The sequence below is a fragment of the Nelumbo nucifera genome, chromosome 1, assembly GCF_055504915.1.
Source record: "Nelumbo nucifera cultivar China Antique chromosome 1, China Antique-T2T, whole genome shotgun sequence".
NCBI classification, from domain to species: domain Eukaryota; kingdom Viridiplantae; phylum Streptophyta; class Magnoliopsida; order Proteales; family Nelumbonaceae; genus Nelumbo; species Nelumbo nucifera.
Window position 1 is genome coordinate 66,606,182 of NC_142649.1, and position 17,106 is coordinate 66,623,287.

Below are 17,106 nucleotides of genomic sequence, written 5' to 3' on the forward strand. Positions count from 1 at the left end.
AAGAAAAGACAAAATAACTTTTAAAAGTTCATCAATTTTACTACGGCCCCAAATAGAAGACTACCATGACAAGCATGCCCCAAGCTACCATTAGATGCACAAAACCCATGAAAACCACCCCCAAATTGAAGAAAACTTTCACCAAAGAATAAATATTGACTAGACACCATTTCCTTTGAAAAATCTTTACCCATTTTTGTGTAAAAGTTGTCTTCAGGTCTAGACTCTCTTATGAAATGAATATCAAAACTCTTCCCCTCTTCTTTTCTATAAATACAGACCCAACTCGAGTTAGAGGGGAGGAAACATGAGGGGGGCTTTTAGGTGAACTTTGGGTGCAGATCTAAAGATGGCAAATCTTAGAAGAACTCCTAACCTCTATAAAACTTTCATTGATGAGAAACCCCTAGATGTTTGAACCTTAAACTTCAAAACCACAATTTGTGTTTCAGATTTGAAAATTTCCCAAAATTCCCAAGCATAAATCCATATTAAACCTCTATTGAGCCCATTCAATTACTCTTTTGATCAATTTGATTTCTAGAATATCAATGTCAAGGTCACATACAAGACGTAAGCCTCTCACCCTATTTGTAGCTCGAGTTTGTGCTTAATGTGTTGCTTGAGACATTGGAGAACCATTATTCTCAACTTCTTCTAGACTAAGAATAAAGGCAAAGAGGTAAGGGTCTTAGGGAAGTTAGTACCTAAGACCCAACAACATCACCTCAAAACCAGCCTTAGGAGAAATTGAGAGCATGTTTCTCCAGATTTTAGAAATCCAACAACTATTTCTGTTTGTTTTTTGCATGAAATAAAGCCTAGACAACTCCTGTATTGGGCTGCTATAGCAGCATGGAGAGAGGGGTGCCTAACACCTTCCCTCTCTCAATCCTTCCGGATTTAGAATCTCTCAATTGTGTGTCTTTTCCTAGGGAGAATGGAGTCACTATCAAAGATATAAATCGATTTTTCAAATCTAAAAATGAGGTCTCATTTCCTCTAAAAATGGGTGATGACTCCATTTCTTTGAACCAACCATGAGCTTTCCGAAGCTCACATTGGTTACTACAATTTCAGACTCAACAAGGGGGGGTCTTAGGCATGGATGCATAAGGCATATGAACATCATTGGGAAAGAGGTTAACAAATGGATCTTGAGTTTGTGGTACATAATCATTCTCTTTATCTGATGGTATTTCAACATTACTCATAGATGTGTTTCCTATAGCATAGTTCCAGAGAAGATGATCTTCAACTCCTCCAGATAGGGGTAACCCTTTTTCTTTATCTGCTTTGCCCACCTATACTTCTTGTAGAAGTATAATAGTTTAGTGTTAGCATCCAATTAATTAAAACCCCTCAATTAACACAAATAAAAGGGATGTAAAATAGCCATACCGTAATCAAGAAGTCACAAACACTCTCATTAACAGCTAGTTTTTTTGTTAGTGGATCTATTGTAACTCCTGTATGGTAACATATTTGTTGATAGTTGCTAAATTGCTTCTTCAAGTGATGGAATTTGTTTTTGAATTGGTCATGGGTTGCCTTATTGTGTGTATTGTTGAATTTCTCAACAATATATTTCCAACCATCATTGTTAAATGTCGAGATTAGTCTATTGTGAGCCTTCACCTGATCTACCATCAATTCAACGATTGTTCATTCTTCAGCCTCACTCCATGTGATCAACTCATTGGTCCTATCTTCATGCAATACTTCAAACTAAGAGGTCATATATGTTTGTAGAATATGATAGAAATGAGTTATGTGAAACAATCAAATTTTAACAACATGAATCATTATCATCGTACTCAACACGGATCATGGCTGGAGTAAATGATACTTGCCATATCTTGGCAAGTGCCCCTTAAGCTTTAGCAATAAACTATTTTCAATGGGCTGAAAGGAAAGACAAACAATTCTCCCTCTAATGTTTTGAAAGCACAAGGCGCAAAAAAAAAAATGCAAGAGCCAATTTTCACCTAAGGCACAAGATGCAAGGTGAAGCGTGCGCCTTTTTAAGCAAGGCACAAAATTACAAAAACAAGCTAAAAAAAAAAAACAGAAAATTCAAAAAAATGCCAAAAAAAATTTAAAAATTCAAAAAATATAAAACATAATGTTAATAAAAATATAAACTTAAATTTTAAAATAAATATTTTAAAAAACCTATTATCTAAAATTAAAATACATAAACATAACATGTAAATTGTATTCAAATGAAAATTTAAAAATCAAAGCAAACATATAAAACATGTTCAAGCGTATAAAACCCACAATCTCCTTTTCTCCTTAATTGCATTTCTTCAAGTACCTAATGTGATGTAAAACAAATTGCATTCTTTATTATACGAGTTGCCCCTTGAGAGCTGAGGCACATCAGACGCACACCTAGGCCTTTTGAAAGGGGTGCACCTAGGACCTGGGCAAGGTGCATACCCCAAAATGCGCTTTGCTTGTGCGCCTAGGCACGCCTCAAGTGCGCCTTTTAAATCACTGTCCCCCTCCAACAACTACTATGACAACAAACATTAGAAACCAAAACAATTAAAGAAAAAAAAAACTACTAGACTTGTGTGAGGTTAGCAAAGCTAATAAGATCTAAAAGGTTCATCTCTATTTTTCACAAAAATGTAACAACCCCATCTAACATAACTAGTCTATGTTGCAATCTTACCAAACACTAATGTCATAGACAAAAGCATTATAAAAAATGAACAAAAAAATGGAAAACTTGGATAGAGTTTTTTGTAAATCAGATGAATAGGTAGGGAAAACAAGAAGAAAAGGATGAAAAAAAGTATCATATAAAGAACAAACAAAAACAATACAAGAGTAATGGAGAAAGAGGAACAACCAATGTGGATTGAAACAAAAAAGTCACTAAGGGAAGCAAAAAGGTAGGGTCAATGATGCTTACGGGTTGATTGTCCTATAAGCAACAGTAGCTCAGCTCAAGCAACACCTGTGAAGAGGTCATCAGATCTGGATTCATTAATAGTCCATACTGACGGTAGTTTCTCGAGTCAAGGTTCAAGTGGATTTGTTTTTTCTTTTTAATAAAATAAAAAAAAACAGGGCTGGCCTGAATTTGATTAAAACACTCGAAGAGAAGTCTTTTAACAGAACCCCTGTTGTGTGGCCTCTAATGAATCATACTTTCAAAATGATTCAATTGTGTTTAAGTGCCCATATGAAATAAAAGTGAGTGATATTAGTGAGTCATACTTTCAAAATGATTAAAACGCTCATAGAGAAGTCTTTTGGTTGGTTCCTTATGATAGAAAAGTGAGTGATATTAGTGTTGAGATGTTTAATGGCATTGTTGACTCCAATCCCATTTGGCTAAAGTGGAAGGGGAGCACTATTATAAGCCAAGGGCATGCTTCAAGTCCATACCCCAATTGAAAATTTTAGTTTTCCATTGCATCAAATTAAATTATTTTAAGGGAGAATGATGGTTCAGCCTAGTGTCAGAATTTGTAGGCTCAAAGTACTGTTAGGGTAGGTGTCAGCTTGGAATTGATGCCGATTCACGGGCTGGCGTTGATGTATAGAGTGTGGGTTGTTGACATTTTGAATATTTATACCTCTGCAATGAAAATCAAAAATCTGCATTGGGCCTGTATGTACTTTTCCGTTATTTTAATAGAACTACAATTAGTTCATAACAAGTGTTCCTTAAGATATCCCTAAGGCATAAAAATTTGAAGTGAGACAAAGCCGAAAGCCCTAATACAAATGACTTGGCATGAGTAATTACATGCTGATATGGGTTGAATCAAAGGTGAATGAACCAAGCAATTCGTGAGGCATGGCATATTGACACATCACCATGTAGTTTTAATTAATTATAAGGGTAAATTACAAAGACCCCCTGTACTATGGGGTCTGTGACAAAGACCCCCCTATACTTTGTTTTGCGACAAAGACCCAGATAAAGACCTCCCTTTCGTTAACCTTCCATCCAAAAAGATGAGAAATTCGTCGTTGCAATATTTTGTAATCCCCATACTACCCTAGTAATAACTATTCGGACAATTTTAACCATCTTTTTGTGTTTTATACGTTTTCTTACATTATTTCTCCCTTGCAATCAAGGGATTTCTCCTTCGTGACCAAGCTCCGAGTTACAGTAGTAAGGGAAATCTCCCTCACGAATTTCAGTCGCACGGGATTTCTTCCTCACGAGTTTCAATCGCAAGCTCCAAGTTACAGTAGCAAGGGTCATCTCCCTCACAAGTTTCAGCCGCACGAGATTTCTCCCTCCCGAGTTTCAGTCGCAAGTGCAAAATACCTTGTTCTACTTCGGTGAGTGATCAATATTAAGGGTTATCACTATTAGTATCTATTTTTACTTTGTTTGTAGTTCTATTAGGGTTTATACTTTGTATATGTGCATAGTGTTATGGTTTAGTCATTTTCTTTTGTGTTTTCAATTTTTTTTGTATATTATTCTTCCTAGAAGTTCATTGTTCGGAAATTGTAGATTAATTCTCCTTAAGTAAAATGAAATATAATGTTAATGAAAGAAATTCTTTATTGTAGAAATGAGTGAACACTCAACTTTCAATTTTGCAATCACCAAGTAATCTGATGTTCGAGACAAAGTTTTGTGATTGTCGGAAGAAATATGTCATGCAGGAAAAACAGTCGAATGCCAAGCCTTGTGGTTTTTTTGAATGGGTCATTCCCATCAACCACTTAGAAGAGGTTACTTCACATATGTGCAATGATAATGTCCAAGCATGCCGTGTGAGAGAGGTGGAGAAGTTTCTAGCTGAGCTGAATGACCGGGTGAAAACTCTGGAGAGCAAATGTGATCAGATGTTAATTGGGATCATGCACATCTTGAAAGATTGTTTCTTTTGGCTTTGTTTTAATGTTTATGTTTAGGAAGTAGGGTATTATAGGAGAAGAGAGGAAGCAATGTGTTTTCTGCATGTTAGGGTGTTAGTGTATACCCTTTGAAGATCTAAGCTTATGACTTCTAACTTATGGATGGAACTTAAGACTTTTATTATGATGACAGCTAAAGTATTCTGATCTCTAGGGATATGTTTTGCTTGAAAGTTCTCAAAATTTGTGATATTGTGCATTATGGTTCTGATATGCATTTGAGTTATCCAGTTGCCAATGTTTGTTCTTTCTTGAATGGCCTTATAACCTGTGCTGCATTAGAGAAGAGAGATATAAGTTTATAACCTTCTTGATTTGATTTCTCCAGTCCCTTAACAACTGCCTTGAATTCAGCATCTTTACTTCCTTGAGCTACAATGACAGTTCCTTATGCATATAATAAGTCTTTCCTATTGGTGTAGATGTTTACAAAAAACATGAGGGGATGCCATTCCACCAGGAATGGGAATGGGTTTCCGAATCCACCCAACCAAACAATTGGACCATTCCGATTCCAATTCTAGACCTCTATTCCCACAAACCAAATAAGACCTTAGCTACTTGGTCTTGTTATTAGCAAGCTTAATTAAGAGTTGGAAAGCATAGAATTTATCCTATTCTAGAAGGATAGTCTTGAACAAGTAAATGTTCTCTTAAAAGAGAAAACTAATGTTTTGTCCATGATCCATTGACCTGATCCAATAGATTAGTGGTTCAACTTGTAAGGTATCTAAGTATTGATCAAGCCAATGACTTTTTTTTTTACCATAAGTGGTTTGAGTTGAAACGTACTTAGAAAGTTGTGACAATATATATTAATCTAATTGTCTAATTCACCCACAACTTGAAAACATCAATATGAACTATAAGTAAAAACATTTGAAGCTAGGTCTTTAGATTGTTGAAAAGACAATAAATCTATCAATACCAATATATGATGCCTCAATTATTTATCTTTAATACATGGGTTTTGATAAGAATCATGAACATTATTATTATTGTTAGGGGTGTTTTGAAATATGGGAATGCAAACAAAGGGAGGAAATTCGTGAAGTGTTATTTGCCAATGAAGGACAGGTTGAAATATGGGAATGCAAACAAAGAGAAGAAACTTGAACCTTGATTAAGTTTGAACTGAATTTCAAGCACCGAACTTTTGGGCAATGACAGTTCCATAATTGATATGTTTACAAAAAAATGAGCACCCCTAAGTCTCCAACAACCAAAAAATTTGTATGGCATGTTCGTGAAATGTACAAAAAATTCAACAACCAAAACATTTCAGCTCTTAACCACTGTGTACAAAAATTCTTTATATGCTTCTATGCCGAATTGGGTGTTGTTCCAACTTGTATTGAATGTTCATGAAAATAAACAAACAAAAATGGTTTAATTGACCCATATGCCAAATTGGCTACATCTTCATTCAAACTCAATGATCCTTGTCCAAATTCTGATGAACTCTATAGGATGATTCCTGCACCATTGGAAGAAAACTAATGTTAAAGAATTCTAGAAAAAAAGAGATTTCACGATAGAATGAGCTAAATGAAAAAGATTTAAGAGAAATAGCATATTAGTTCCACACGCTACAGTCCTAATATGTACCTACTAGTTGTTTCTACTAAGACAATTCTCTAATTTCCATCAAAGTCAAATTAGTTGATTGGCCCACTAGCTTTTGGGGTTGAAACCATTGATGTTTTCTTTAGAGTTTTATTTACAAAAAAAAGAAAAGAAAAAAAAATCTAATAGTTGTTTTTGAGATGAGTTAATTTCAATTCAACTGAGCCTTACGGTGCAGGAATCATATCCAATTTCCATGTAGTCACTCTCATTGAACAAAATAACCCTTCCAGCGTCCTAACTATATGATTTTTATGACATCTTAACTATATGATTAAAGTACAGTGTTTTGGCTTTTAATTTCTCTGTTCTAAATTAGGGTCCATCCTTTTCTACCCACCAAAAACCTCCTGTATTGTTCTAATCATGCTCAACCCAGATGACGGTACCAAGGCATTTTCAAAAAAAATAAAAAAAATAAATTAAAAATTAAAAAAAGAGAACTAGTAGAGCTCTTTGTTATACAAAACCTAAAGTAAGAGGGAGAGGGAGAAGTTTCAAAGCTGATCCTTGGAACTCCTAGTGAAGGTAAGGACTGAGGACTAACAAAAAAGAATGTGAATTGAGGGTTGAGCAAGGTTTGCTTTTGACACATGCCACTGTGATCGAGGGAAATTAGAGCTGCACTCAAGAGCTGATACTAATAGCTACAATCAAACGAGCTTCTTTTGATACCCAAGGAGGTGAAAAGGCAATATCATCGATAAACAAATTTAAAACTTCTGTGACCACAAAAGCAAAGCCCCTTCCACGAGGTTGGAACAAAATAATCCTGAGGTAAGACAAAATAGAGGGAAAGTCAGGGAGCCCAAATCACCGAAATGGTTGCCCAAAAAATATGCTTTAATCCTGGAAATCTAATCTGAATCCAGAACCGACTACTATGGATTGCATTCTGCATGTGGGATTGTCTCCAAGAAAAGAGGGGAAACAAAGAATCTCCAGGAATCATGAGAAAACAATAACAAGCATGTTCACTATCTCAGGAGCTCAAAACGGCATTGAAGATTGGGAAGGCCCAGTAAGCACAAGAAGAAAACTAAAAGAACAAAATATGAAAATTGGAAAGTGATTAGTAGAGAAGAGATCCCAACATTTTGAGGGAGAAAGCAAGCAAGAAAGAGATGACCTATTAACGACCAGAACTCCAAAACAGAAGCTCAAAATGCAGAAGAGAGAAACCCATCTGGTTGAGAGCCTGCCTCCACTCTTTTGGTGCCTGCTCACGAGCATCAATCCCATTAAGAGCTATATGCCTCTACAGAGCTTCTTCCTGCTGTTGTTGTTCAAGTGTTATAGAGAAGAAGCAAAAGGTGCCATGGGAGAGGGAAAAAGAAGCTCGGGAATCTGAGAGTTTGCAGCAAACTGATGAGAGTATATTTTAGAAAAGTAGTTGGACTCATTTTTAAAAACAAACAGATATGTTCAGAGACCGAAGGCAACCCATCATAAGTATGTTAAATTCGTTCATCAACTTGCAAAGTTTCAGGAGATACAAAATTGACAACAGAACATCAGAAAGAGCAACTTCACAAAATTGCTGCAAAGTTTCAGCAAAGCATTGTCTTAACAATATCGGTTTGACTATATTAATCATATTCTCCAATTCCACTCTCGTCACTGCTATATTTATTGTAAAACCATGATCCCTCAAATCATTTCTCACTACTTCAACCCATTTCCTTTTAGCTTGCCCCTAGGACCCTTTAATTTGCAATAGACCTCTTCTTCTTACTGGTTCCATAGATAATTTTTAATGCATATCACCAAAACATCATAGTCTTCTCTCTCTTATGTTTTTATCACATAACAACGCTACTCCTAGGTATCTATGCATATGCTCATTTCTAATCCCATTTTTTCTAATCCTAACTGAATAGTAACCCAATTAAATCTGCAAGTTTGTAATTAGTCTCATTTCTAATCCTATTTCTTCTTCTCACAATGACTGCAACTTGAGCATCTCTCTAGGCTTACCTGTAACAGATCTATCCTTTGATTGTTTTTTTCTTTTTTTTTTCTTTTTGTAAAAGGTATGGTAACTATTTTAAAATTGAAAGAAGATACAATATACAATAGAGGACTGTCCAGACAGGGTCGATTCAGAAATCAAACTCAAGTTACAAACACCAATTGGTGTCATTGGAGCACTACCCACACTCCTAGCCTTTATATATATGGATGGTGGTATCAATGACCTAGGCCTACCCACAAAACCATTCCTTATAGCATGAGTGGTGACAGTTTGACTAACCTATAAAAGCAACAATTGGGAATGTATTACTTGGTTACTGACTATCAAATTGTAATGGATATTGATGTAACCGTTTCTGGTCACGTACCAATTTTTTGTGATGTATCAATTTTTTTTGGCTAAGTACCTCGTCATTTGACCTAGTGGTGAAGTGCCTGGTGACGAACTGCCTGGAGGTGAGCTACTTGGTGACGAACTCCCTGGTGGTGAGCTACCTGGTGATGAGCTCCCTGGTGGTGAGCTACCTGGTGGCGAGCTACCTGTGAGGTGCCGAGCTGCTTGGTGGCGAGCTGTCTAGTGGCGAGCTACCTGTGAAGTGGCGAGCTGCTTGGTGACGAGTTCCCTGGTGGTGAGCTACCTACTATGCGGCTTGTGACTCAGAGAATGGTGGAGCTCCCTAGTGCAGCGCAACCCGACTGCCCTCTGCATGAGGTGAACCTCTTTCCTTTGTAGGCAGTGGGAGCTGAGGACCTGCAAGAACTCCATCTTTTCCTCCTCTTTGTAGGCGGTGGGAGCTGAGGGACTTGCGAGAACTGAATCAGAGGACCCGGGGGTATTTTCCCAACGGGGACTCTCTGACGCCTAAGTTAGCACTCTGATTGTAGAGAGCTTGAAGATGATTTTGGAGAAATGAGAGAGCTAGAGAGTAGGGATTACCTCCATCCCCCCCCCTTTGGGGGGTGAGGTCTTTATATACTGGAGTCCTCGCGGGTTAGGTGGGCGAAAAGCCTCCAAACGGTAAGACATCCCGTCAGAACTGGGGTACGGTGGTGAACTCCTCGAGGTCGTCAGGCTGGCGCTTGCGTCAGGCGGCCAGGTTGTCAGGAAGGCGCCTGTGTCAGTCGGCGAGTCAGTGTTTAGGCCAGGTTGTCAGGTCGGCACCTGTGTCAATCGGCGAGTCGGTGTCTGGGCCAGGTTGTTAGGCAGGAGATCTTCCTGCGATACGCCACTCTTCTGTACTGAGCTACCCTACAAGTGGCAAGCTGCCCGGGGGAGCTATGCCGAGCTCCTTGGGCTATGCCGAGCTGCTTGTGGCGAACTCTGCTGAGCTGCCTGGCTCCTTGGCGAGCTCTTTGGTGAGCTCCTTGGTGAGCTACCGAGCTCGTGGGGTATGCATGCAGAGTTTATCGGTGGGCGTCTTATGGGTGGCTAGGTCGGCCAGGTCGGATCATGTGCCAGGCTGATCCAGGTCGGCCAGGTCGCGCAGGCCGCGCCAGGCAGCGCACAGGCCGCGTGCAGGCCGCACGCCAGACAGAACATAGGCCGCGTGCAGGTCGCGCCAGGCCGGTGCCCGGGTGGGACACCAACTTGGTAAGTTGTTGCCTAGGTGTTGCTTGGGTGTTGCCTAGTTGTCACGAGGTGCCACGTGTCTCAATTTCACTGGAGGGCCAAATCTGCCCTCATCATTTGCCCCCCACTCCCGAGCTGAGAGTAACTCAGCGAAGGGAGTAGATTTCTTCTTTTGGCTCGTAAGTTGATGAGCTAGTAAGTGCTGATCCAATTCCTTAGGCTTTGGGAGCTGCCTGTATGTGGCAAGCTGCCAGTAAGGCGAGGAAGTCTCCGCCAGTTCAATAGTGTAGCCCTTAGGCTCTAGGGGCAACTTATAGTTCACTTTTGCTGATTTTGCTCCTGTTGAGGAAGCGACTGGGTATTTAGCAATAGTGTGGCCCGTAGGCTTTGGGAGTGACTCGTAGTCAACTCTTTTTTGACTTTGCCCGTGCCGGAGAGGCGACCGGGTCTTAAGTAGTAATGTGACCTGTAGGCTTTTGGGAGTGGCTCGTAGTCTACTCTTTTTTGACTTTGTCCGTACCGGAGAGGCGACCGGGTCTTAAGCAGTAATGTGGCTCATAGGCTTTGCTTGTGAGGTGCTGAGCTGACCAGGTGTTGAGCTACCTGTGAGGTGTCAGGCTGACCAGGTGCCGAGCTACCTGTGAGGTGCCGAACTGACCAGGTGCCGAGCTACCTGCAAGGTGCCGAGCTGACCAGGTGCCAAGCTATGATTGTGCTGCATCAGCTTCGTAATGCCGGTCACCCACTCCTACAAGAAGCTACTAGGAGCTCGACCTTCGGGGGGCAGCACTACTAACTTTAGGTCGCCAGCTCACACGGGAGCCTTGGAAGGCTCGACCGGTAAGGGGGCCTATGTAGTCTGTTGGCCACCAACTCCCGCGGAAGCCACGAAGAGCTCATCTTTGTAGGGGGGAGCTTGCGGAGAGGACTGATGAGGCTTTATCTGAATTGAAAGTAAGGTTGGTAGAGCTACTTAGTCTGTTAGCTCCTTGCATAGTCTTTGAGTTCATAAAAAATGTAAACTATAAAGCGATAGCTTCAATTTCTAAAAAGTGAGGACTTAGCTTTGGTAAGAGGAGAACTTAGCTTTTGTAGGATGAGAACTTAGCTTTTTGTAGCGTGTTCCCACAGACGGCGCCAATTGATGTAACCGTTTCTGGTCACATACCAATTTTTTGTGATGTATCAATTTTTTTTAGCTAAGTACCTCGTCATTTGACCTAGTGGTGAAGTGCCTGGTGACGAACTGCCTAGAGGTGAGCTACTTGGTGACGAACTCCCTGGTGGTGAGCTACCTGATGATGAGCTCCCTGGTGGTGAGCTACCTGGTGGCGAGCTACCTGTGAGGTGCCGAGCTGCTTGGTGGCGAGCTGCCTAGTGGCGAGCTACCTAGTGGCGAGCTGCCTAGTGGCGAGCTACCTAGTGGCGAGCTGCCTGTGAGGTGGTGAGCTGCTTGGTGACGAGCTCCCTGGTGGTGAGCTACCTACTATGCGGCCTGTGACTCAAAAAATGGTGGAGCTCCCTGGTGCAGCACAACCCGACTGCCCTCTGCATGAGGTAACCTTCTTTCCTCTGTAGGCAGTGGGAGCTGAGGGACCTGCGAGAACTCCATCTTTTCCTCCTCTTTGTAGGCGGCGGGAGATGAGGGACCTACGATAACTGAATCAGAGGACCCGGGGGTATTTTCCCAGCGGGGACTCTCCGACGCCTAAGTTAGCACTCTGATTGTAGAGAGCTTGAAGATGATTTTGGAGAAATGAGAGAGCTAGAGAGCAAGGATTACCTCCATTCCCCCCCCTTGGGGGGTGAGGTCTTTATATACTGGAGTCCTCGCGGGTTAGGTGGGTGAAAAGCCTCCAAACGGTAAGACTCGTCACATCCCGTCAGAACTGGGGTACAGTGGTGAACTCCTCGAGGTCGTCAGGCTGGCGCTTGCGTCAGGCGGCCAAGTCGGCGCCTGGGCCAGGTTGTCAGGTTGGCGCCTGTGTCAGTCGGTGAGTCAGTGTCTGGGCCAGGTTGTTAGGCAGGAGATCTTCCTGCGATACGCCACTCTTCTGTACCGAGCTGCCCGGGGGAGCTATGCCGATCTCCTTGGGCTATGTCGAGCTGCTTGTGGCGAACTTTGTCGAGCTGCCTGGATCCTTGGCGAGCTCCTTGGTGAGCTACCGAGCTCGTGGGGTATGCATGCCGAGTTTATCGGTGGGCGTCTTATGGGCGGGTAGGTCGGCCAGGTCGGATCATGTGCCAGGCTAATCTAGGTCGGCCAGGTCGCGTAGGCCACGCAGGCCGCGCGCAGGCAGCGCGCAGGCCGCGTGCAGGTTGCACCAGGCCAGTGCCCGGGTGGGACACCAACTTGGTAAGTTGTTGCCTGGGTGTTGCCTAGTTGTCACGAGTTGCCACGTCTCGCAATTTCACTAGATATGTAGTGGCCTGTCACGAGTTGTCACGAGTTGCCACGTCTCTCATCAGATATGTAGTGGCCTTGTACCTGTGAAGAAACCTAATTAAGTGATATAGGCCCACCCCTACCATTGCCCCTACCCCTAGAACCGGTAGCTGATGAAATACCCTGCAACAAAAACCAAATCCACAATATCATGATTGATAGCTATAACACCCAAAAACAAACACAGTACAAAAGTTTCCTTATGAGAGCATTTACCTTTTGATGTCTTGGATCCTGGTGTGTTGGAACTTGTTGTGGTGGAGCTGGTTGTTATGCCACTCCTCTAGCCATACTTCTACATCTGCCCATAACATCTCCAGCATGAGACACATGGAGATTAATTTGACTTGATTAGGATTCTAATAACAATGTAGAACTCCCACTAATACCCTGCATCCTCATGTTTGTCTGACCCTCTTGTACACAAAACAAGAATATTATCAACTTCTATTATTTATTAAGTAATGAAGAGAGCTACAAATATCATGAATTACCTGAGGTGGTGGTCCTTCATTGCTTCTTCCCTGACCTTTGCACCTTCTTCTATTTTTCCCTTCAGCACCACAATTTGTACACTTCATCTTCCTAAACCTTCTCGACACATGGACCCCGTAACTTACTTCATCTGGCGCCTTCCTCCTAGCTTTCTTTGGCCTAGCAGGTTGTTTTTTTAAATGGTGGTGGTTTGATTGGAACACCTTTAGTCCTTGGCCATTGGGATTCATCAGGCACTGGTATAACATAATGATTGTATGCCTTGAGACACCTCTCATTAGTGTATAGTGGATCCACACAGTCATAAATACTGCCATGTTGTGACTGAATGCATGAAATGGCATGGCAACAAGGCAGCCCTGTTAGTTCCCAAGCCCTACAACTATATGTCTTGGACTGTAAGTTCACCACCACTCTTCTCTTGAAATGATCAACCTCAAAACTTCCACTCCCCGCATAGGGCACACTAGTCCCTTGTCCCTTCTTAACTTCTAGCCTATGCTTGCATTCTCCAATCTCTTCCCAGCATTAGGGCACACTAGTCCCTTGTCCCTTCTTAACTTCTCTTGTCTTGTTTGGATCAGCTTCATCATCTGCCTCCAGATAGTATCAATCAATGTGATTATTGGCTTGTCTCTACAATCCAAAATTCACTTGTTCACTCCTAGCTTTATGTCCAAAAGCAGCTATGGACCATACATTAGCTGGCATAACACTTAACCACTGGTAAGCATCATTATTCAGACCCTTCAACTTATCCATATGCCAATTAAACTCTGACATAGTGTATGACATTCCAGCCTTCCATAAGCAATCCCTCAGATCCTTTCCCTTAAACCTATCCTTAAAGTTAGCATAAATGTGTCTGACACAAAACCTATGGTCATCCCCTAGCATAAGACTCTAAAAGCACTCCTCCAACCCCTGAAAGAAATTGTGCATTGTACAATTAGCATGAGAACTAATTAATAAACAAAAGAAAATTTAAATTTACATGTGTAAGTCAGTGTACCTTCTGCCTATCATAGATGTAGGTCCAACCACATTCCTCTAGAGGTCCAATGCAATCACTCAACAATGTCAAAAACTAAGCCCATGAATCCTTCACCTCAACCTCAACAATTGCAAAAGCTATTGGGAAAATTTCATTATTCCCATCCAATCCAACAACATGTAAAAGCTTACCAGAATGAGGTTCCTTTAGATGGTACCCATCAAGCCCAATGATAGGGCAACAACCATCTCTAAACCCATTCTTCATTGCTATCAAACAAACAAACAATCTCTAAAATTCCCCTATACATCTTCAGCCTATACAATCTTGATCACACTTCCAAGATTTATCTTCATAACTGCTTCACAATAATCCTGTAGCTTGCTATATTGTTCAACATGTACACCCTCAATATCGATCTAGAAACTTTGCGCGGTAAGCTCTGGATCTAAAAACTTCAACCCCAAACTATCGTAGTGTCTCATTCTGTAGTGCACCACTCTTCCAATCAAGATCATCCCTGAATTTGTCTTTGTACTTTTCTGCCAACCATGTAGATGTAACTTTTGTATTTGAATACACACATTCACAAGTGTGTATACTCCTAAATGACTTGATTTGGAAGGCCTCTTTACTCTACAACCAAGATGCATGCACGCGCCAATCACACTTTTCTTTTTTGTAAATAGCTATCACTCTAGTACCCTCATTCTTCATATATTTGAAATCAAACCCACCCATGATAGCATAGTTGACTAAGGCCTTTCAGAAGGTTGTAGGACTAGAAAATATCATACCCATAGCCAATTGTGGATTCTCCATTTGCCTCTTAGCAAAAACATCAAATCGAGGTCATTCCTTGTCATCAGAACCATATAAACTCTCCAACTCCTTTGGCTGCTCATAATCAAATAGTATGTCTGACACAACAACTACTTCAACATTGTCAACAGGATCAACAGGGTTCCTGGTGACATCACCATCCTCAGCCTCATCCTCAAAACAATCATCACTCATCATCATCATACTCAGCTTCCAATTCTTCTTCGAGTTTTCCCATTCTCTTGCATCACCGTTTCTCATTTCACACCACAAGAGGTATAGCTCGACTACCTCATATCTGAATTTAGTTTCCCACCTGTAGCTCTGGTCATGTATTCTCTGTTTATTTGATAGTTTATCTCTCCGTTTTTATTTGCATTGTCGTTCTTGCTTCTTGCATTCGTTTTTTTTTTTTCAATTCGAGGCTTGTGGATCCAGGTTCACACTCCATCTCTTCTTAGACCATTCAGCTGAGTCTGAAGGTGTGAACTTTGATAGAAAAGGGAGGAAGTCATTTCTCATCCTTTTGCTCAGGCCCCTGCATCCAAAAGGGGATTGGTCTGGGAATGCAGAAGGGAGCACTCTTTCGAACTACTAGAGGATCCGAGTCTCCTATCCATTTTCTCTGCAAAGAAGGGATTTCGACATTCACATTGACTGGAGAGAGGGGTGCCTAACCCCTTCCCTCTCTCCCTCTCAACCTACCTAGATGAGCCTTGCCTCAGCCGAGTGGTATGGAGTCACTATTTATTCTTTACTAAAAGCAAATCCCGGAGCCCCATCACTCCCCTGGGTGGCGATTCCATCTATTCAGCTGTAAAGAGAACCTGCGAAGGTGCTTTCCCGACGTTCACAAATCCAAAAAACAAACAAGTCCTTATAATAAAGAAACATCTCTTTACATTGGATCTCCAAAACAAATATACCATCTACAGTAGAACTCTAACAGCTTTAACTGATAATGGTTCCTTATTAATAATATCTCACCAAAGGTTAGCTGTTGGAAAACCTGAATTCCCCATATTAGTACCACATGCAAGTAATTGGCAATTGGACTCAAGTTTCTTCTTCCATCTTATTAAGTCCAAAACTCAGCTTTAGCTCTAAATAATTCTTCCTAACCATGGCTTATTTGTATTAATTCTAACAATTCTTTGAAGATAACCATAGATTGTAATATTTTGGAGTGTCCAGATTTTCTGCACTTCCTGAACTAACCAATCAGAGTATGGCAATATGACAGATATTTTTCACTCATCCACTGTATGTTTGTATAGACCCATAAATCAGAATTCTGAATTCATGAAATCTTTTGAAGAATTCCAACAATAATGAGAATTAATAACCAATTTCCTCCTTTTCCTGGGTGGTGTTTGGTAATAATCTAACTGAAATTTCCTTTATAGGCATAATGTTGCTTACAATTACTCCACTATTGTGGATTAAATGAAGCCAATGGAAATTGGAAAGAGATAAAACAAGAAGGTTTCAGGTACCGTAGACTTTTCAAGGGAAAACAGAGGAGAACACAGATTAGGCGGATGCATTGAAAGACTCTCGATCTACCGCTTTCTTCAAGAAGCTGCCCTCTTCTAAGACCATCTGAACAGGCAGGAACCCTAACCCATTGGCCATGGCGAGCATCATTTGTTTGATTTCGGCTCTGAACTCCTCCAAGTTCACAGACCCATTGGAGTCGCGATCAAATTGATGGAAAAGGGAGCGATACGTGATCGCCAGCTCGTTGGGATCCATCTTGACGTCTACGCCAAAGTGGATTTCGAGTATCCTCAAGTTCTGAAGTTCCTTCACCATTTCTGCATACGAGAGGCAGCCGTCCCGGTTGTTGTCGAGCTGAGTGAATCGATCGTAAACACAGTCTTCAAAAGCTTGCTCGTCCTCCACAAAGCTGCGAACGGTTGCACCATCCAAAATTTCTACACTCATCTTCGTAAAATGTAAACAAGCTTCAAGCCTTCGATCAAAGAAGAATAGGATGAATAAGGAGATCAAGTGGAAGCTTTTTTCTTTTCTATTAATGGTTTGTTCTGAGCAAAACCAGAGTTGGCTCTGCAGTTATATATACACGATGCTCCAACGTTGAATTGTATCATTGTATTACTGCTGCCTCCAAAGACCTGTGATTTATTGAGTTTTCTGTGATCTACAGACTACAGTGAGTCAACAAGCGTCAAGCAAAGGCAACCGCTCTTTCTCGAAGGAGTGAGAACTGAGAACCGACACAGAATGGAAGAGCACAGATACGGTGTCAAT

At 41.2% G+C, this 17,106-nt stretch overlaps 1 protein-coding gene and 1 long non-coding RNA gene across 4 annotated transcripts; both read right to left on the reverse strand.

Annotated features, from left to right (window-relative positions):
- Positions 1 to 6,023: 6,023 nt before the first annotated feature.
- Positions 6,024 to 16,365, reverse strand: LOC109114483 (uncharacterized). Of its 3 annotated transcripts, none has more exons than XR_016085136.1 (5): positions 14,029 to 16,365; positions 12,738 to 13,940; positions 11,495 to 12,644; positions 8,913 to 11,464; positions 6,024 to 6,382 (listed from the first exon to the last, which is right to left on the reverse strand). It is a non-coding gene; the product is annotated as an uncharacterized LOC109114483 (long non-coding RNA). The 3 variants fall into 3 exon arrangements; XR_016085135.1 differs by having other exon boundaries at positions 12,738 to 12,937; positions 13,016 to 16,365; XR_016085134.1 differs by having other exon boundaries at positions 12,738 to 16,365.
- On the reverse strand, positions 16,366 to 16,779 carry LOC104594173 (uncharacterized). Its single transcript, XM_010254353.3, has one exon. It carries the CDS (start codon positions 16,777 to 16,779, stop codon positions 16,366 to 16,368), a length of 414 nt encoding a protein of 137 aa, XP_010252655.1.
- Positions 16,780 to 17,106: the final 327 nt, after the last annotated feature.